The sequence below is a fragment of the Bidens hawaiensis genome, unplaced genomic scaffold (genome assembly GCF_021521415.1).
Source record: "Bidens hawaiensis isolate Kalapana, Puna unplaced genomic scaffold, B.hawaiensis_p1.1 tig00021837_1, whole genome shotgun sequence".
Taxonomy (NCBI): Eukaryota; Viridiplantae; Streptophyta; class Magnoliopsida; order Asterales; family Asteraceae; genus Bidens; species Bidens hawaiensis.
In genome coordinates, this window is record NW_027493391.1 from 41,067 (window position 1) to 64,156 (window position 23,090).

General features: G+C 37.3%; 2 protein-coding genes and 1 pseudogene across 3 annotated transcripts in view; 2 read left to right on the top strand and 1 right to left on the bottom strand.

The window, feature by feature from the left end:
- LOC143564242 (serine/threonine-protein kinase STY13 pseudogene) overlaps positions 1–23,090 on the top strand; it is a 178,492-nt pseudogene that overhangs the window by 26,533 nt on the left and 128,869 nt on the right. The gene's annotated exons all lie outside the window — the stretch shown is intronic.
- LOC143564244 (uncharacterized) lies at positions 879–1,628 on the top strand. The gene has a single exon (XM_077051581.1). It carries the CDS (start codon positions 879–881, stop codon positions 1,626–1,628), a length of 750 nt encoding a protein of 249 aa, XP_076907696.1.
- LOC143564231 (uncharacterized) lies at positions 6,747–8,470 on the bottom strand. Its single transcript, XM_077051572.1, has 2 exons — positions 8,021–8,470; positions 6,747–7,069 (listed from the first exon to the last, which is right to left on the bottom strand). Exons 1-2 carry the CDS (start codon positions 8,394–8,396, stop codon positions 7,008–7,010), a joined length of 438 nt encoding a protein of 145 aa, XP_076907687.1. The 5' UTR covers positions 8,397–8,470; the 3' UTR covers positions 6,747–7,007.

The window sequence follows — 23,090 nt, forward strand, 5'->3', positions numbered from 1 at the left end:
AACACCACCAAGGGGCGCCCTTGGTGGTGGGCGCCGAGGGTGCCCATGGTCCAACGGCCGGCACGGTGGTGATTTTTGGTGGGCCCCTCCCATTTAGAGGCTCTTTAAACGGTCATATAAAAAAATATTATATATATATATATATATCATTCACTTAATCTCTACAAACTTAAACATATCCTACACATCTTCAAACTCAATCTCTACAAAATTATATAACTTTCTCCAAAAAAATGTCTTTCGAATCATCTTCGACACCCGACTTCTACCTCGATCCCGACGTTATTTCAGACTCAGATTCAGGGGATGAGGTGATATTTAGTGCTAATCTAGATGCTGCCCGAGTCTTAGTCGAGCATTGTGAAAGCTCACAACCGCGAACAAGACGTCCTCATCGACAACGTGATCGTGTAGGTGCTCTTGAACGGTTGATGCAAGATTATTATCGCCGGACGCGACTTTTGATTAGGAACGATTCAGCGGCGTTTTCAGATGAGTCGCCAACATTTTTTACGAATTGTTGGTGATTTAGAACGCGATTATGCTTTTTTTCAACAACGGGATGACGCGAGAGGTAGACCGGGTTTTTCTCCATTGCAAAAATGCACGGCGGTGATTCGTCAACTCGCGTACGGGATCGCGAGCGACGCCATGGAAGAGTATTACAAATGTCAGAGACGAGACGGTGGCTCGTGAAGCCCTTTACACGTTCTGTGAATGTGAGTATTATTATCGTTTTTAATATGTATTTATAAATCCTCTTATTTTAAATGCAAAATTAATAAACTGATCTTAAAAATTAATATTAGGTATTCCTCAACTATATCATAAAAAATATTTGAGGAAGCCGACTCAAACCGACATACAAAAAATATACGATGTGCATGAACAGAGACACGGTTTTTCTGGTATGCTTGGTACTCTTGATTGCACACATTGGGATTGGAAAGTCTGCCCAGTTGCTTGGCAAGGTCAATATCATCGGGGTGATCATGATGGATCAACAATTATCCTTGAGGTTGTTGCATCATTTGATCTTTGGATATGGCATGCGTTTTTTTGGGATGCCTGGTGCAAACAATGATATAGTTGTGATAAATGCGTCTCCTCGTTTTGACCGTCTCGTAAACGGAGTTGGACCCGACACCTCATTTTCCACGAATGATGTCAACTACGAATACGGATATTATTTAGTCGACGACATTTATCCGGATTGGGCCACGTTGGTTCATAGGTTTACATGCCCGACTGATGATAAACGAAAAAATTGCAAGAAAATACACGAGTCGGCCAGAAAGGACATCGAAAGGGCATTCGGGGTATTAAAGAAACATTGGTCTATAGTTAGACATCCGGCTCGTATTCAACAAATTGATAAGTTAAGAAATGTAATGTACACTTGTATTATCTTACATAATATGATACTGGAGGACTCGGGTAGAGCAATATGTCAAGATGAGTACAATGATGCACCGGATCTGATGACAACACTAAACGAAGATGAGAAATTTGCTTATTTATTAAGAACACGAAAAAAGGAAACGAATTTCAGTCTTCGATCGGATTTGGTTGAACATGTTTGGAGAAACAAACAAGAAAACGGTTGCGGCAGCGACGTTTTCGACTAAAACTAGTTGGTTTTTTTTTATATGTTTTTAATTTTAATTTAGTTTCTATTTTATTATTATTGTATTTAATAAATTTGTTTGTTTAATAAATTAATAAAAAAAATAAGGGGCTTCGAAGCCCCCTCACCATAGAGGGCATATCTGGGGTGGGGCTTTGAAGCCCCCAGTGCCCACGTGGCGCTGACGTGGCTCACCATAGAAGATAGCCTTTAAGACACCTCATCAATGAGTTGTGGTGTTCTTGAAAGAAACGCATTTGTGGAATAACATTGACCAACCTGCTAACATCATCGATTCCCACCGTTCGTCAATTTTTCACTTTTGTCAACCATCCGTTCACCATTGTTTGTGCTGGTACATCCACTAGTCACCACTCACTATTACCGCCTTACCTGATTGGAAAGAATTAAGTCACATAATGTTGTATTAGATTTTATCGTTTTAATTAGGGTTACATAAGGTGGTATTCTTATATAGGAGATATTATAAATAACATATCCTATAATATCACCTATTACATATTTGGTCTAATAGTAAGGACCGCCACCTTTAATTATGCCATTTTATTTTTCTGATGTTTTTAATAATTTTATTAACGAGCGTATATAGAAACTTGACATTGATCTTTTGCTAAATTGCGTTCTTTGATAAAGACTTTTTTTTAACGTTGCAACAAGATACCTTCCTTATCAAAATAACCTTATGACATCAGATGTGTTGCGGCAGGTTTTCTATATGTACAAATCCATTTGTCAATGGTTATACATGTGTGTAGGGCTCTCAATTGACTGGGCCCTAATTTCAAAAATTAAAAATAAAACACTGAATGTATAATTCGGCCCATCAACAACAATTTTAGATTCTCACTTCGTTTTATATAACAGCAAATTTCTTTCGGTATAAAATCCTCCAAACATTACACTTGTAAATGATTTGAACCCACCTTACTTTAGTAAGAAGGAACACTAGACCATTGACATAGGTACTTTTTTGTTTTGATGTCGTGCATCGTCGACTTACCACAAGAAAACAAATATACTTGATTCAATTAGGGACTAACCTAATACAAATAGGCGGTATTGAGGTCTCAATTCACTAATCATGATGAGCAATTTACAAGAGGCGAACAGTCCGTGACAGACATGAATGACATTCGAATTTTGGTATGAAGCATCTTATTTTCTCATTTCAGTGAGACTCCCAATTTCATACAGTCTGTTCTATTCTCGGTTACAACCTTCATAACATACAAACGTTTCAATCGGCATTGCCAAATTTAGCTTAATTTCAGGTTTAAAGGTAAATATGATTTAGGCATTGTTTAAGGTTTTAATCTGCTGAATAAATTGTGTTAAAAATGTTATAGCTGGTGAGATGAATGTTATTTTTGCTTGGCTTTGGATCCACCCACCACTTATGATCCTCACAAACCATTTTTTTTCCTATACGCCTCGTATAGGGCTATACGGTCGTATAGCACATGAATCGTACCAGTTTGTGTCTGAGTTGTCGGCCATCGTTTATAGTGCCTCGTATAGCCCTATACGAGTCGTATCATCTGACTTGCACCATATTTTTAGCAATTTTAAATGTTCTCATTTTTGACCCTTTCATGTGTTGTTTCACTTATATAGAATTATGTTTTATATTGAAAAGTTGAATGATATGATATTTTAGAATATAATAAATTGTTTTAATATTTACATAACTCGTTTGGCTAAGTAATTTGTAGTTGGACACCAAGAACATTCGTTTAAGATTATACTAGACGAGTGCCACATATTAATCACGTAACAAATATAAGTGTTTATGGTTCGGTTAAAACCTTGAAATCATTTAAACCGGTCATTAGTTTGACTTTTTCTTTTTTTCTTTTTTTACTTTCGGTTTGTTGGTCGGTTTCAAAATTTTCAAAACGTAGTGAACGGTTGGTTCGCGGTTTATACGGGCAACCGGCCATATGAAACCAAACCAGACTGTAAATGTTGAATGCATTTTAATGTTTTTATTATTATTATATATGTTTTGTAATATATATTAGATATAGTTAAAATTTAATTGAACATAATCTTTTTATTACAAATAACTTGGTTATACAATTTCAAATTAACCTAATTGCAGTATGATTCATTTTGTGATATTTGTTGTTATTATCATTTTTTATTTATGATCCTCTCAAGTATCATATTATGTTGGTGTTTAGTTATAATTGATGGTACATTTAAATTAATAATTAATTTAAACTAAATTTATTATTAAAGTTTAAACTGTAAAACCAAACTGGAACCATGCCGTTAGTAACGATTCGGTTTCAACTTTCAATGGTTGAGTTTAGTTTTGGACGACAAAAAAATCAGTATTAACGGTTGAACTTACAAGTTTAACTTAAAAACCATCAAAACCGACACTGAACACTCTTACGTAACATATTAATTTATTTAAAATGAAAAATATTATAACAATATCATATCCAAATTAAAGAGCATAAAATTCCCGTTTTTATATTATCGTTTAAAAAGGCTATAGTCGTTTAAAAATCATGGGTGGGAAGTTAGTTTATAACTTAAATTAAAAACATAATATGAATAAAGATGAGGGACCAAACTTGTAAGTTGAATAGCTTGTGTTTAAAAGATAAGTTTACCCTTACCAACACATATACCTCATGCCTTAAGTGTTGTAAATTACTTAAAAATGGGTATCTTAATTTACCCTTATTTGATGTATCATATATAGTATAGATTATGTTACACTTTATAATAATCCATACACAATAATCAATCAATTATTAAGCAAACAAGAAAACATTTGACCAAAACATACTGATAAACATCTGGTCCACATACACTAAAATATAAGTGCACCCCAAAATACTTCCAAGCACATGGTCCACATACATAAAAGTAACTAGTTCACCCGAAAATACATCAAGATTTAAAAGTGGTCGTATAGCACTATACGACTTGTATAGGCTTGTATAGTCGTTTTTCGGGAGCGATTAACAATGGTCAAAAGGCAGTCTGAATTTTTCTACAAATGTTTTATATACGGTCGTATAGCCTTATACAACCGTATAGGTTTTATGGCAGGGAACAATACGAGTCATTTAATGCCCGCGTATATGTCTATACGGTCATATAGTCTGAAAAATCTGTTTTTTTTTGTCCCCTTGTCAGTCATTCATACCCTAAGGCCTATACGAGCCATCTAGACATGTGGGGGTGGTGTATGAGAATCACATCCATTTTGCCTTTGCTTTCAGTTTTAAAGTACCAACCTCAAATTATAATAACCTTTTTTTTATTTCGCTATGTGCTGGAAGTGGTCGTGTGAAGTTGTTTTCCCTTGTCAAGTTCTGGGGATGGTGATTCCTTTACCCCAGTTATTCCTTCTTTACCCTGTTAACAGTTTAACCCATGTCAATTCTTCTAAAAACCAAGTAGATTTGGTTAGCCATTTCTCTAGAAAATGAATTTTGTATATTCAACTTTGGTCATGTACATTGGGTCAGAACTGACCGCGCTAAAATTTAGTCATTTTAGCTCGAGTCATACCAGGTTTTGGCAACAATAGATGAGGGTTAGAATGAGCCATATTAAAAAAAGATCAAAGACAACTTCCCAATTGAAGGGAGGCAGCCAAAGATCAAAATTTGCTGATCAAATCATTCATGCAGAACCCAAAATTCTGAAACCAACACATGTGAATTGAAAAACAAAATCTGCCCCATCAAATCGATCAACTAGAACCTCAAACATAAAAAAATCAACACCTCATCAGAATCCTGAAGGACACATTCCAATGGATTTCTGCTCAATCAATATCAATATGCTTTTTTTTTCATCTTATATTTGTTCAATCGTTCTTTATACTAATGAGTTTCAAAACCATAATCACTGAATCAGAAACCAAAAACTCAAAACCGGAATTCTTAAAGCCAGAATCCATTATATCAATGAAATCAGAAACCACAATAGATAATTTATTAACGGAACTCAAAACCCAAAATTAATGAATCAGATGATAAGTTTCAACCAATACTGATTTGATGAATTAGAATTTAGAAATAAAACTCAAAACCCCAAATTGATGAACCAGACTCCGCTCAATGAACCAAAACTCAAAAATCGGAAACCTTGAAACTAGAAGCGATTAAATCATTGAAATCAGAAACCTTGAAATCAATAAGGAAGATTAATTCCAGAATTGTCTTCCGACTCTTATTTGTGATGTTGAAGGTCTTTAAAAACAATGAAATCATCTTCGACTCTTTATCTGTTGTCTTTGTTCGAGAAAAGACGAGTCTCATCAACCCTCAACATCGCAATAGTGAAACATGGCGAGTCCAATCGATACTCTCTACAGCCCGCCCAATCTTAAAAATATGCTAGCCCATTCAACCTTTTCTCCTACCCATCTTGACACGCTAATACTGATTTGTTTTTCCTCTTTAGCGCATAAAGACCCATTAACAACTTGACTGTTACCCAAAGTAACCCACCACAGCATAAAATTGCTCATAGAGCCCAAAGTTTGATATTTGGGTTTATTTTGCCAGGTATATGCTTTTGTTTAGTGTCTATTATTGATGTCATTATTTGTGTTATAAAAGCATTAACTAAAGTTGAGGCCTAAATATATATAAGTTTTTTTGAAACCTTTTGATTGTCTAAACTCTAAAGTCCAAACTCAATATCTATACTGCAGCTCACTCAAATAAAATAACCCCAAAAATGAAACCATAACCAACTAACCGAACCATTTTGTATATTTAACCAATCCCCAAAATTAACCATATCAATCAGTTATATATATACACTTTGGATAACCAAATCTCATTAATGGTTTCAGCTATGAGCCTATGAGGCAAAACCGAACATGCACATGCTAGCTTCTAAATCATTAAACCTTTTCCTCTCAAAGTTTGTGGATATCTCACGAGCTTGTCACACACATTTTGTTTGACCCATAGCATGTTTCAAAGAAAATAAAACATAAAAGCATACTCTAATACAAATCATCTCATTTTAAAACCATATCACATCATCAAATGTGTTGTTATCTAGTTAAGAAATAAAAATTATGGTTTAATGTACTATGTATATACAAACATACATACAAACAACCGAGAGATTGGTAAAAGCTTATAAAGATCCATACATGCTTATGTTGTTATACAGAAACATCAGTAAACATACTATATAAACCTACCTACATAAGAACAGCCATGAAAAGTCTAACTGTACATTCAACCCATGGCTTTCTATCTTCAATAAATATTTACAAAAAGCGTTTATTTTAACTGACAATAACAATAATGGAATCAAAAGTTAACAAGAGGTGATACACTTACAGGTTACAGCACTGGTAGACGGAAGTTCATCCTTCATCATCCAAATTAATATCATCTTTCACCTCAACTATATGCACAGGGGAAGTATCTGGAGCAATAAAACATCCATGTAAAAATTCTTAAGAATGAGTTAATTGCATTTGATGATTCTTATCAGGTGTTATTGAGCTTGTAAGTTGATTTCTAAAACCTAACTGTTCTTGAGATTCCTGACTTAAATCCAACCACTAGAGCTTTAAACAAACCGAACCGAACAAGGCTTTGTTGATGTTCGTCCGTTAAGCTTTTATCGGACAAGCAAGCGGTTCAAGAACACCAAATCGGACAAAATTTCTTGTTGGTGAATGGTTCGCGGGCACAAATCATGTTTATTTGATTTGGCTAACCAGGAGTAGTCCGTATCAACGATTCGATCTGGCTTAGTGTTTCTTTTAACATTGACATTCATATGTTATAATACTCATATATATTTTTGTTTCATAATTAATAACTTTGCTTAAATCTATATGATAAGCTTAGAAGTCACTAAAATATTAAAACCCTTCAATAAAATAACATAAACAAACAAACAAACAATATAAAAAATTTACAAACACAATTAAACGAGCATGGCCACTCTTCGTTTTCGTTAGGGCTGTTCAAAAACCTAGCGACTCGTAGCTAGCTCGAATAAAGCTAGCTAAAAAAAACTTGATTTGAAACGAACTGAGCAGAGCCAGCTCATTTTTGTAACCAATCCGAGCTCAAGCCAAGCTCGGTTGGGCTCATCGGCTAGCTCTTAGGCTCGTTTAACTTCAAGCTCGAGCTCGAACCCACGCTGGCTCGATTCATTTACAGCCCTAGTGTTCGTTCATTAAGTTAATCTAACAAAATTCCCTGTTCATGTTCATTCACTTATTAAAGGAGGAACTTCCCGCCAAGCGTTCGGTTCATTTACTTGCCTACTAACCACATAAGTAACAAACAACAAATTATTTCAATTTCCACACCTTTATATGGCACAAAACAAATCAAACTATAAACCAGAACAATCAACTACCTTCGATAAAATAAGCAGACGAAGGCCAACCGCGAGACGAGGTAACCGCCATGGACTCATCCTCCGTCAACGGATTCGTAAACCTCTTCAACGCTGCAAACAGATCATGAGACTCAGGTCGGTGTCCACGTGGCGGCACCCAATAGGAGGAGCCAGGAACAAACGGAAGCCAATCAGGAGCCGATTTCCTGACGATGATATTATGGATGGCATCTTCGAGCTTTCGTATCCCTAGAACCTCCACGTCAGCGTCGGAATCGAGGTCGATTTCGGTCAATTCATATTTGCCTGATCGGCTGGAGAATCGATTGAAGATGATTTGTAAGGGGTTTGATGGTGTTGTTCGGGTTAGGGTTTGGGTGAGAAAACGAGCCATGAGAATTGGTTTGATAATGATGAATGAATAATGGTATGGTGTGTGAAATAAGATTTGGATCTGGTTGACGAAGGTGTGTGCTTTGTCTACCCTCCCATATTTCAAAAAGTTGACAAATTCTACCCGAAATATTACCACGTCATAACTTTTTTTTTTCTTTCAAAAGTTAACTGGTCGATTCTCAAGCCGATCAGTTTGAAGCGTGAGAGGCACGCAAATGGGTTAACGACCGGACTTAACGAGAATAATAAATTCATGTTTAATTGCAAGTGAAATGAAATCATAGGGAAAAAGTTGCAAATTTGAAACTATTGGACTAAAATCGTAAATTTGGACAAACCACAAGAACGCAAACCGCAGCTCACTGAAATAAGTATTATAATAACGATTAAATTTAACGGGTTTAGTGATTTTGATGTAATTGGCAAGAACTGGGAAACGTGGAGGGTCCCTATGCAAAAAATAAACTTTTTGGACTAAATTCGCATTATTTATCAAACCACAAGGACGAAAATGACACTTTACTCTGAAAACATTAACATATAAGAAAATAAAATATTTAAGACGATGTTTATTTGGTTGGTTGTAAGTCCTTAGAACGGATCTTTCAATGTGATATCACACAATCTCGTGATTATGCAAAAACTAGCACGAGATGATTCAAGATTATATAAACAAACACACTAAGAACACAAAGAATATGCTTCAAAACACGCGTATATTAAACTTCAAGTGCTTAAGCACAACCGGTTACACAATACACCGATATACCTCTCGTCTATCTCTCACACGACCAACCTATAGTAAACCTAATTACATTGTTTATATAAGCACTACACACAAGCCCAAAACAACCCAAAATCCCACCGAGATCCAAGGGATCTCGGTTTACAATATATGCCCAATATCAAGTACAAACCATACTAATACTAGGCCAACAATCTCCCCCTTGGTTTGTATCTATAACGTTAATCGTGCTCAAGAATATTTGTGTCCGCCTCTTTGTAAGCACCAGCCATAAACCTGTTTTGATAATCGATCCCACCATTCTTGTATACTCTGTAACACCCCGGCTAAAGCGGAATACGCCCGAGTGTGACGTACAGATTGCTCAAAACACATGTGACACTATTAAGTGACAACAATATCATTAATTAATTTAAACATCATGTACACAAGTTTGTAACAAGAAATACAAGGAAAAATACAAGAACAATTAACAAATTGTCCATTTATTATTATAACCTAAGTTCTAGTGTCCTCGTCACGGCAACATTCTCTAAATAAGGTACCTGTAGCATATATATAAAATAATGTCAACTAAATGAATAGTTGGTGAGTTCACACAAGTTTTGATATAAGTACATAAAAATCTACAATTCCATGAACAAGTGTAAATGAGCAAGTAAAGTCCTTTCCAGTTGGGATTGTGCACCAACGTACTCGGATAATAGCGCAAGTAAGTGTTTTTTTCCAATTGGTCTCAACCAATGTACTCGGATCGGGGGTCCCTATTCCACTCATAACATCGAGGTCCTGAGTGCATAGGGGGGCGTATGATCATACTTAATGAGGAAACCATGAGCAAGCAATCTTTGAGCAAGTAAACAAATACACACACAAGTCCATGTAACGAATTGTAGTTTGTAAATAATAAATAAACGAAATTGTAATGTTGATAGGATATATATGCTACCCCCAAAATATGTAAAAGCGTTAAAAAGGGGGTGTGAGAAACTCACCTTGATGTTAAAGACAAACTTGAAATAAAACCGAAAGTACGTAAATGAAATCGAATCAATTGAACGTCACGAACTAGAATTAAAAGCATAAAAATTAATATTAACTGACGACTTATAAAATGTAGATATTCATACAAGCACTATAAGTATTTTCTAGGCGATTCCTAGAATCTTTAGTATCCAAACAATCACATAGATTATTAAAAGTTTGACCAAAGTTTGACTTTCGTTGACTTTTGACCAAAAGGTCCATGTTGTTGACCGTTGACTAAAAATATTGATCGTTGACCAAAATATTGACCGTTGACCCTAAATGTTGACCGACGACCCGTTGGTGGCTTTTGACCAATTATCTAGACTTAAAATAATCATAAGATATTTATAGTCGCAACCTAACAGTCGATTATGTAATTTGCAGTTAATCATTTTTCATGCAACCCTATGGCTAAGTCACACTTTTACCAATTTAATTTCTCATAAGTAAGACCAAGCATTCAGTCAAATAATTTCAAGTTGACCAATAAAGTCAAATTCCAATATAACACAACAATCTTTGTACAAACTACAACTATTTTTACCAAACAGCATGTTGGATAAATTTGGGCAGGTTTTAAGTCACAAAAACCTATTTTTCTAACCAGTCAAAACATGCAAATAATTTACCAAATAATTCACAGATACCTTCAAGTATTAGGAACAACATAAAATTTTCTTGTAATATTTCAACACTCACAAACATCATGAAAATTCATACACTATAGCAACCTATTTTCAGCTACCTTAGCAGCACAACAGAATGTAAATATTTGCTAAAAATTCCATATATGTCCAATTGATGCAAGTCCAATTGGATTAGATTCCTAATTCAATTTATAACATTTCAGAAGTATAATAACACCCATATCTATTTTCAATCTCAAGTTATACAATTTACAACACATCTCAAAAAATTTCTCTTTCAATCAGGATTGCAACCTGATTTTGTAAATTAATAAAAACTAGTCAAACAAAGTTCAAAAATTATGATTCTTGACTTTTTGAAAACTAGATTCAAAGTACTTAATCATAGTATCACAAATCAATCAGAAACACCAACGTATCATCAATTTCTACAATCTAAAACACAGAATCTGTCAACAAGAAGATTCAAACCAAAAGTCACAAAAATCATGATTCTTATATCCTTATAATCTTTAATCATCAAGGAACCATTTTCTATAACCAAATCTCATGTATTTCATTATTTTACTGATTTATAAAATAATATTTATATACAAAAGGTTTCCATATTTTCTTTTATGACAAGACACACAATTTCTTTTAAAACCATCAAGTTGATCATTTTTTTATATCTTATGATTACATGTGTTTGGATACTCAATCCCACAATCCCAAATCAAAGAAACATAAACAATATATATATTAACCATGCTTACTTACTTGCTTGATCAATTCTATATCACTATTTGTTCCAAGAATCACCCAATGTAAGGCCCGTTACCGGTAGCCCTACTTTCGTGTTGGATTTACTCATAAACGCGTTTCTAAATATCAGAGTTAATTAAAACATTCGCGGAATATAAAAACTTTCGTAAAACATTTCATAGCAAATCACAGTCTTAAAACAACATCTTGTCTTTCAAAATGAACAAAACATTAAACTTAAACGTCTTGAGTCTTCCGATGCCAGCCTATTATTCAGTGCCACGTGTCTCCTCAAGCAAGCTGCCTCATCCTACTCACCTGCGTGCATACTAAAAGTCAGCTACGCTGAGTGAGTTCTAGTTAAACATACATTATACAATACACACAAACTTTTACTCTTTCATTCATACTTTCATACTTTCTTTTGTATTAACTTGCTTTCATATCTTACGTTATAAAGAGCATTACGCCCTACATTCCTCGAGTATTATTAGAGCTCGGTACCCTCCTTCCTCGAGTATTATTAGGGCTCGGTACCCTCCTTTCTCGAGTATTATTAGGGCTCGGTACCCTCTTTCCTCGAGTATTATTAGGGCTCGGTACCCTCTTTCCTCGAATATTAGTAGGGTTCGGTTCCCTAGTTCTCGAATATTAGTAGGGTTCGATTCCCTCTTCGTTACCATACAACCATACATCATACCTCGAGTATTATTAGGGCCCGGTACCCTCTTCGTAACCATACAACCATACAACCATCCTTTCCTTCTTTTATTAACTTTATCACATTCATACACATAAGCATACATATCATACTTACCTTATACATAGCGTTACAACCTGACAGTACGTGCAATATCCGAAGATCGTTCATGTACCATCAAGCAATCATCCATACATTTCACATTATTCACATAAGGCATACGCTTATCTCTTAGGATAAGCGTATTAACAAACATATTGAGTATGCACACAGCCCCGAAAACGTAACACATAAATGGGGCTAGAAACTCACCTGAATCCTGTTACGCTCTCCGTTAATCGTTATTCCCTTCTTGAGCTGTGCACGACTAACTGTATAATATTTACATGTATTAATTAACTACCACTACTCATATCATCTTTCTAGTCTTAGCTACTACCCACAACGAACGGGGGTCCGGGGGCAGCGCCCCTGGCAGCGGGGTCTAGGGGCGGCAGCCCCTAGCAGGGTCCAAGGGGCAGAGCCCCTGGCTGGGGTCGAGCTTGACTTTAGGCGAAGTTAAACCTTAAGCGAACTTAGCTTTAGGCGAAGTTATCATGGGCGAACTTATCACCAGGCGAAGTTAAGGCTTGGCGAACTTATCAGCGAACTTATGCCAGGCGAAGTTGTCAGTTAGGCGAACTTAGCCTTAGGCGAAGTTATCACTTAGCCTTAGGCGAAGTTATCAATTAGGCGAACTTGCTTGCAAGCGAAGTTCGCTTGTAGGCGAAGTTGTCGGCAGCCGCCGCTGTTCATCTTAAAACCCCAAAATCATCATGGTTTTACCGAGAAATCCATGGGTATGGTATTTGACTATCCCGCGATCATTCCTATGGTCGTTTTTGGATATGGTTTGACCCGAAAACACGTAAAGTTTGGATCTTTAAGTTCAAAAACGTTCAATACTAGTGTTAAGGGTTCATGTTTCCATTTTCGGGTTCTTTACACTTATTTTTACTATCAAGTGTACAACTTTATCTTTCGTTTACACTTGATCTATTCTCGTTCTAAGTTTCAATGCTATACGCTAATAAAACGTAAACTTTAATGGTCAAGAACATACCTTTAGTGCTCGTTTGGATCTCGTTTAACTTGTTTATGCACTCTAGATCTCGTGTGATAAAGATATAATACCAACTAACGTTTAATCTCTCTCGGATCTTGCTCGTTTCTCTCTCTCGGCCGCCGGCCGTATATGGTGGTGAGTGTTTTTGAGTGTGTAGAGATTTGGATGGATATAAATGAGGGTTTAGGGTTTTAGGTTGGTTTAAGAGGGTATTTATACCCCTTGAAGCCCATGGACCTAAAGCCCATTACCACTTAGTCCACCTTAATTAATCTAAGTCCATGATCCGTTCTTAACTCGATATTAATTAATTAATAACGCGAAATCACTAAACGTAACTTTCTTTATTCAATATTATAAAATTTAGGATGTTACACCCAACTAGATTTTGATATTTTGAGAGTGTTTTAGAAAAATAAAATGTATGTGTGTGTGATATGATATGGATGGCCAAAAGGAAGAAAAAGAAAAGTTATAACCTTAATTCTTATTTACTAATCATTAACTCAATCATTAAGATATAATTAATTTTATTAAACTTTAGTTTTTATTACATGTGACATGTTACATTCTATTATAAACATTTTCTAGTAACCATATGTTGTGTACTAGTCTTTTTGTTACTTGTCATGTAATATATCATAGGTTATGTTATTTTAATTATTTACTTCTCCTACAACATATAAGTATACAACACCTAATCATGTAGCATGTAACACAATTTCACCCACCATATATAATACATGTAACATATCATGTGTGACAAATTTATTATAACCTATCATATATTATAACATGTGTGACAAGTTTATTATTCTAGTTATCAATAACTAGTTACTCTCACTTAGGTCACCAACGACACCACTGGCTCAATGTATGCATACATGACACTATATGCATGGGAGTTCATTAACTTAGTTAACAGAACTAACTGGGTTTACTGACACAGTCAACAGGATTTAACTAAAAATGTGAGGTATCACATCGGGGATTAGAAATGTTGAATGTATATTTTATTATGGAGTTGGATATTATAATATGTTTTATACATATATTTATAAATAAAAACCGAAAATTTAAAACGGGTCGGATTTTCGGGTTTGAAAGTAATGAATGTTACATACTCTTTAGAAGCAGGCTCGTACAGTGGTTCAACCATAATTTGAAAGTTGCTAAGAGTTTTAATATTCTTTTCGTCAAACTTCAGTAAATCACGTGGGTCGACAAATCGAAATTGCCCTTTTCATAGACGAACAACGACCGTTGCTGTCTCACCATCATACGTCAAGAACTTCATCTCATCTAAAGCACCATCTGGAATTCTGGTAGACAAAGGAATATGACTTGCCTTCTTAGTTGCCGACCACATAACATTGACCATTGTATTCCCCGTCTTTGGATCTTGGACCCTGTTGGCTTTCTTTAAAAATGACTCAGCTGTGGTCATATTCGGGAATCCTCGATCAACTTGATTCCTTAAGAAGTTCCAGAAATCTATAGCCTTTTTATCATTGTTTGGGTTGTGAAAAGGAGCACTAATCAGGTCACTGAGATCAACCCTCGTCCATGATCCAAAATCCTTCATCTTCCTGTAATATTCAGTATTCTCAGACCTTCTTTTCACCCACCATATGGCTTTATCAATATCAAACCCCCAAGACACGACACCTAACCGATCACCATACTTGTCAGAAAATCCCTTTTAGAATTCAATGATGAATTTGTTAGGGTGATCGAAAGACTCCACATTCTGGTTCGAATTCTTCATAATCATAATCTTCTTTTGAATTCTTTCACTTTGTTCGGCTGTCTTTTGAGGGACAGCAAGGTATTGTTCCAGTGTTTCAGAAGTGTCAATGTTTGAAGCATGAAGCGCACTGGAACTATCACCTTGACTGTCAGCGGGAGCCTTTGCAGCAACGTCCTCACCACTTTTGAACTCATCTCCATATTTCTGAACGAGCTTTTGTTGGAGATCCAAGTATATAGAAGTGAGGCCACCCATGTTTGCTTGAAGTTCATTGATCTTTAAATCTTTATCAGAGTTACTTGCTTCAAGCTCTTGAATTCGTACATCCTTCACAACCGAGTCTTGTTCAAGTTCAAAGACTCGTCGTTGCAAGGAATGTACATCAATAGGTTCGGCATCAAAGGTGATCCCCTTGCCTTTATCTTGCAAAAACTTGTCTTGCATCGCCAGAATGTGTGCAATCTTGTCAGTGGCGCTTGAACTCGTTGACCAATCGGATCAGACGATCCCGATGGCTCGTATGTGGACAGAATATTAGCTTCAAACTCGAACTCATAAGAAATGTCATCAAATATATGATCTTGAGTTCGAGGTTCAGCAGTGGACAGACATGTATCAACTTGAGCTTCCGTGGTTTCAGGCTCAGGTTCCTTTTGTTGGCTTATTGGTGTAGTTTCTGTAACCAGCACACCCGGTCTCAGATCTTTCTTTCGCTTTTTTCTCGGAATGAGATGGTGGCTGATTCCTCTGGAATATATTCATCTTGTGTCCTAGTGACTGATTGAGGAGGTTTCAATGCAGTCAACTGGAGCTGATCTTTAAACATCTCAAAGTCTTTTAACTGATCAGCAATAGGTATAGTATGTTCTTCTTGGTGCTAATATCCATGTGTTGTGATGGAGAACTATCTGGCTCGTCGTCGTCAGAAATAGTCTCATAAGATGCAGTGAACCTTTGAGCAGGTGTCACATGCTCATCAGCAATCGAGGCACTGGCAGTAGCAGGAGCAGCCTCAGTTTCAGCAAACCTTCCAAACTTGACAAGTTTGTGAAGTCCTTTGTATATGACTTTCGCCCCATTTCGTGACTACTTCATCAACCTAAATGTGTTGGGACCCATAGCTTTCAAATCAAGCGTTTCTACATATTTGACGAGGTCAGGATAGTGTGAGTCGAATAACATCTGTAGAAACCTCGGGTACATCAGAAACATCTCTTTCTTCTTTCCCTTGAGGTTGCTCATCATCTCATCGAACACAAACTTGGAATAATTATAATTTCAGTCCATGATCAGAGCAACCACAGCCGACATCCGAATGTGGCTGATCTCATCTGAACCCCCCTTTTTGTCCTGAGACACACGTGAAGAATGTGTGAATCAAGAACATCCAGTAAGGGTGGAATAACTTCTTGATGGCTGGAGGGTAGGATCCTTCATATCCTATTCTTAGAGCTACTTCAGCAACAACATCAGTGGGGTATTCAGTTGGGTAGTCGAGTTGATCACCAAACAATAGAACTTCACGAATAATAGCCTCTGAGATGACAACTGGCTTTTTCTGAATCTTTGAGTCAATTGTCACAGCTCCACCCCTCCGGTTAATGGAAACATTGTTCCAAAACTCCGTCACCATCTTCTTGCAAATGACAGGGGTTTCTCGTATATCATGAGAAATCCTGCACGTGTTGAGCCCCACTATCATGGATTTGAATTCCTTGTGTACAAGAGGAGGATCATATAAACATCCAGCAATATTGTGAGTATCCACAAATTTCAATGGTGTTTGATCAGCCATGACTTTTGATATCAGCGATGATCTAAAGAAACAAATAAGAATTTGATGAGAGCACAAATGAACTACTTAGAGGCTTAGGGTTTTCGACCAGAGAGAGTTTGATAATCTCATATTTGGAAGAATAATACCAATAATTGCATATTAATGCCTTTTAAACTTCAAAACTTTTAAGTTTGTGTAAGGCCCCGTTACCGGTACCTCACATTTGGACATTGGATTTACTCATTAACATAGTTCTCATCATCAGAGTTAATAAAATCATTCGCGGAATATAAAAACTTTCATAAAACATACACAATAATCCATAACTTGTCTTAATAAACATACTGTTTTTAAAACATAACCAAATAAACGTCTTGGGTCTTCCGATGCCAGCCTCTTATTCAATGCCAGGTGTTCTCCTCAAGCGAGCTGCCTCATCCTACTTGTTAGGGCATGGAAATTTGACACTGTGGATACGTTATCTTGACATATGTTCTTGGATCAGTTATCCTTAGACAGATCCTGTCAGGATCAGTGGTCCTCAGTACTTGGTATTATTAACAATTGTTTCTTGTGTGTAGGTTGTTATTTAATAAGTATAATAGCTCCAAGACTTATTCCACCGGATATCTCGCTATTGGACTTGTCAAACACGTAGTCAAATGGCTGTAACACGTTTAGTGGGAGAAGTGGCGGATTTATAGGACTTCTTGTTGAGTCACCAACAACTGAGTACTAAGGATATGTTATTCTTGAAGACATGCTTGGATCAATTATCCCTCTGAAGAGATCCAGAGCTATGTCAGGATCATGGATCCTCGATATTTGGTGCTGTTAACGGTTGTTTCTCATATGAATGCTGATATTTATCAAGTGTAACAGCTCCAAGACCTGGTCTACCCCCTATTTCGCAGCCTGAGTGATGGAGAACGTGGTCAACATGGCAGTTACGATTATATTGAAGGCAATGGTGGATTTTTAGGGATTATTAGTTAATAGTCTTTATTATTCATAAACTCCATAGAGTTATTACCTTTTATGTATAAATAGAGGTTATGATCAGCTAGGAAACACATCCCAATACACCCAATACACTATGCTCTCTACGAACACAACAATACACACACACACCTAGAATTATTGTAAACACTGATCATAATCTCCAACCTTGTATCCTCATTTTTCATATTAATAAACTTGACGGTGATAGTTTTCACCGTCCGAGGGTTTTTTGTGCCGGAGATTACGATAATCACGTACTAACCGACCAAAGGTTACCTTGTTGATCCTTGACCGAAGAGATTCGACCAACGATTACCTCGTTAATCCTTGACCGAAGCAATTTGTAGGTTCCCAGCCGGATCTACATAGGAGTATCTCGTAGTACGAGGGTGCGGAATCCCCACGTATACGATACGAGTGTCGAGACGATTAATACGTTGAATATATATATAAACACACAAGATTATACTGTAAAAATTGATATATTTCAAGTGCCAACACGTGATACTCAAGATCACCAAAACAACTCGTCCAAAAAAACCTTAAACATAAAACCCGAAGTTGAGGTATATATACACCTCGACAACTTCGCCTAACATGCTAGGCGAAGTTGTCATAACTTCGCTATGTCCCCAAGTTCGCCTAAATCCTAAGCGAACATATACTAAACAGTATTCCATAAAATGAACAAACTAAACGATTACAGACACAGACAAAACACAAGATACTGAACTACTGACATCATGCACCAACAGACTCCCCCTTGGCAGTAGCTTCATATCTCTATCTTCTTTCTCATGTCTTGTAATCCCAAAAATCTCGTGCCACTCGTCTTCAAGCATGAACTCCCTGCCTAACACAGACAGAGACCACCCTCTGGTACTTTTTGGCTTCATCCTTCCACGCAGGAATGTAGAATATCTTCTTATCATTTAGTACCTGCAAATCAGCTTGAGACAAATTAACCAAGTGCATGGAATCATACACTCTCAGAATCTCCTATTCGTCCTCATCTTCCAAAACAGCTTCAGCAGTCTGGCAGTCAACATACCACCACTTGAGATTCTTTAATACATCCTTGGGCATCATCTTCATCGGCACCTCTTTTAAACACCGAATCGGCTTATACTTCATCACCATCCAAGGCTTGCCATCAACCCTCATTCCTCTTTCCTTGTCTTCAACTAACTTCCCTTTCTGTGGCCTTAGCAACTCAAACTTCTTCTCTTTCACACTTTCTTTCCACACAATCCTTCCAACCCATCTTGCAAAATTGTCATCACTTTGATTAATCAACCTTAAATGAGCTAAATCTTTCACCTCACATTCAGGCAAAGTTTTAAGTGATCTCAATGCCTTCTTAAAGTACTGAATCCCATCATAACGCTTAATCACAAACAACTTTAACTGCTCGTCATACAGCCAGCAAATGATACCTTTCTTTGACTCAGCGTACCTTTGATGTTGTAACTCTTTTTAAACATGGTTGGTACCGCGGGCTTCTTCGTCTTGAAGAACCACTGAGCACAGCCTTCTTTCCATCTCGGCTGTTTTTCCCACTCAGACTCATCTGACACATTTGCATCTTGACTCAAGTTCACCTTATCAACATTCAGAATATCATGCTCTATACCATCATCAACAATCTCCTCTTCTTCTAAGTCACTATCAATCTCTATCTGTTCACCCATCTTTTCAATCTCATCAATTGTATCACATCATCAACTAAATCATCATCATTTCCTAACACTTCCTCATCATCCACAACCACCACATTCTCACTACCTGTACCACCTGATATACCAGCAGACTCCCCTTGAGATGTGGAAGTCCCAAGAGCTTGTTCAGTTCTTGGCAACTCACCACCTGCACCTTTCGATTCATTGGGATCATTTTCTCTGTCTTGCCTCTTCTTGGTTCTCAACTCATCACCCTTGCACCTCGTCTCCCCCTGAGATGCTAAGAACTGTTTAAGAGCATCAAATAGTTTACCGTGTTCAACAAGACGACTGTATCTGATTCTATGCCACAAGTCGCTGGATAGATTGAGTCTGGATGAGATTGATTCTTGACTGTTCAGCAACTACCCGTTCAAGAGCCGCTATCCTTTCAGAATTAGACAAAGTAGCATCAAAATCAAACCGCATGTGAGAAATATCTTGAGCATACGGTGGAGGAATTCCCAAACTAGCTGGTATATATGAGGTAAACTGAATAGTAACCGCAGGTGGTATCGAAACAGGTAACCCCGCAGTAGCAACCAACGTCGAGTCAACAAATCTCGCAACCACCTCCGATGGATAGGAGGTGGCAAAGATACTATCTCCGAAGCAGTAAGATGAAATGTGGTTGGAGGAGTACCAAAAGATGACAACGTGGTCACCAAAGAAACACTTGTGGTAATCGGCAGTGTAACAGTCGTAGAAGCAGGAACTATAGTTATACCGGATAATGAGGGTGGAGAAAAACGAACAACCCTTGAACTTTCACCCACTCTTGAACTTTCACTAGCTCTTGCCTTCTTTGATCTTCGTACCATCCGATATAAATCCTCCTCATAATCTGATTCACTATCATCCGAATCTTTCTTACGCTTGCCATGAATCCTTTCTTGTCTGGCAAGTATCTGCTGTGCTTCGACTATATCGTCAGTAGAGGAGTCAGAGTCAATTATCTTAGAATCCGCCACAGACGTAGCGATCATGGAAACATTCACACCAGATGCCTCAGCTACTGAGGCTTGAATTTCAGCAGCTGGATCAACCCGGTCCATGTCAAAGAAACCTTCCCCCCCCCCCAAAGGCAACTTCAAGATCAACCTGTTGCTCCAGAGCGACAACAGGATCAGCAGGCGGTGCTTGCTATACCACTGGTGTTGGTTGAACCACAGGAGGTGGTTGAAGAACATTGGCCTGTTGCGGTGCCGGATCAAGAAATTCATCACCCGGAGGAGCAACATACGCAGGATTCACCAAATAAGCAAACAACGCAGTGTGCCTAGGACGGAGTTAAGGGTTGCTACGAGCACTTAATGACTTACATTGCGCAAATATTCTCTTAGACACACTTTCCACAAACAAAATAGGACGTCGTTGTGGCAAATTAGGAGATACATGATTCAGAATCATCTGTAGGAATCTCGGATACATCAAAAATCTTTCCCGTGCAACAGCACGCCTCTGACGATCAATCTCATAAAAAATCATCTGACTGAAGCTATAAGATTTGTTGTAAGTCAATGCAGTCATTGCCGATTTCATAGTTGCACCCATACCATCTGTACCAGCTTTCCGACCGGACATGCATACTATCATCACGTGCATAAGGAATCGCCACTGATCTAGCAGAAACCTCTTTCGTCTCTGAGAATCTTTCAAAGGACCTGAATACCCCATACGAACAAAAGCACCATTTCGGAAAGTGGCCGAAAACTCAGTAGGATCGTCAGTAGTTTCAACCCCAAACTGTAAAGCTACCCTAATTTGATCGGCCGAGAACTGTATCGCTTGATTATTAATAGTGGCACGCATAACCGGAGGATCAACCCTACAGTCATATTCGGTTCTCCAAAAGTCTTCAATATTTGGTAGTGAAATGGGAAGAGTAGTAGTGATGGCGTGAAAAATACGTGAGCGAACGAGAAATGAAATGATCTCACGATAGTCGTCTATACCACGAGCATCCGGATCCAAAGTGATATACATTTTGTGACCCGGAAAGAATTGTCGGTTATTATCTCCACCTTCATCACCACCAGCACCTGCCACAACAGCCATCCCAAGTCAGATCTGATGTACCACAGGCTACAACTTCGCCCTGCATGGTATAGGCGAAGTTATAGCTTCGGCGATGTTAAGTGACTGGCGAAGTTATGTTAACTTCGCCTGAAACCCTAACTTCGCCCCATCAAGCGACGTATGTTATACATCCAGTTTAAGTTGAAGGATGAGAAATTCGAAGATGATCAACTGAATATGAATGAGCGATTAAGTGAATAAAGACCAATTAACATCAACGAAACCACCAAACAATCATTACCCAAGTTTCAAGGTGTTAAGATAACAGGCCTAATTAAAACAGGCAATTGGAGCCAGATTCACACACAAAATATCTGAATTAGATCATAATGAGGACCAACGAACCTTAAGATTTAATCAGAGACTATTAAAAACCAAGTGTAATTCAAAGAATAACTTCACCGAGGGTTTACGATTGAAAGGTTTACAGGTTTTGACCCATCTTGACCACCGTGTCCCTTTATATACCATGAAAACCCATCAGCGAAGATAAGGTTAACTTCGCCCTTTTTATAACTTCGCCTATTTTATAACTACGCCTATAGTCAACCACTTAGTCAACTTCGCCTATTTTGCTCACAATTAACTTCGCCAATTAGTTAACTTCGCCCGTATTAACTTACAAACAGAAACATATAAAGTTGATCAAAGGGAAACTTGCTTTTAAAATTCTCCAAAAATATTCAAACTTAACGATCAAAGAACCAAGTAACCAAGTTTTAGAAATTTAAACCATAAAACGAAATACATAACGAAAATTTGAATAATAGAATAGACGGGATCAAATTTCAGTCTTGACGAGAGCCTGCATGTTTTACAAAAGATCTGAACAGGAATCATACTAATTAAGTGGCTGTCACTCAGATCTATGTTTAGCGGTATTATGACATAAAGAAGCAGGTTGTAGGCAGGTATAAAACTTAGTATGGTTTTCATCGCTTCTGTGATACGGATTAGGTTCAATTAAGCTCAAAATTTAGATGGACATCACATGAGAGATTGTGATGCCTCCTATCTATTCTCAAGGCGTATTTGGCTTTCCCCAAGTCACCCCGAGTTGACTTTGACCCGTAGTGTCTGATTAAACAATGAGCACACGTCTATCTTCGGAGTCTTCTTCCCGTTCTTTCTTATACTTCAAAAGTTCTTTCTTGCCTCTTTCTAGATATTTGTAATAACATAAGCTTCAGAAGGTTTAATAATAATAACTAGAGAGTTTTTTTTTGTATATACTGATACAACTTCAAATTGAAGACAACTGCAAGTCCCGAATCTGGATCACTGCAGGTACTTAACACTATCTTCGCGGGAATCAGAACACTCACGGGCTCGTGTATGACTGGGTAATCACTTTTCTGCCTATCATTCGGAAAGATGTATATGGAGACATGCACAA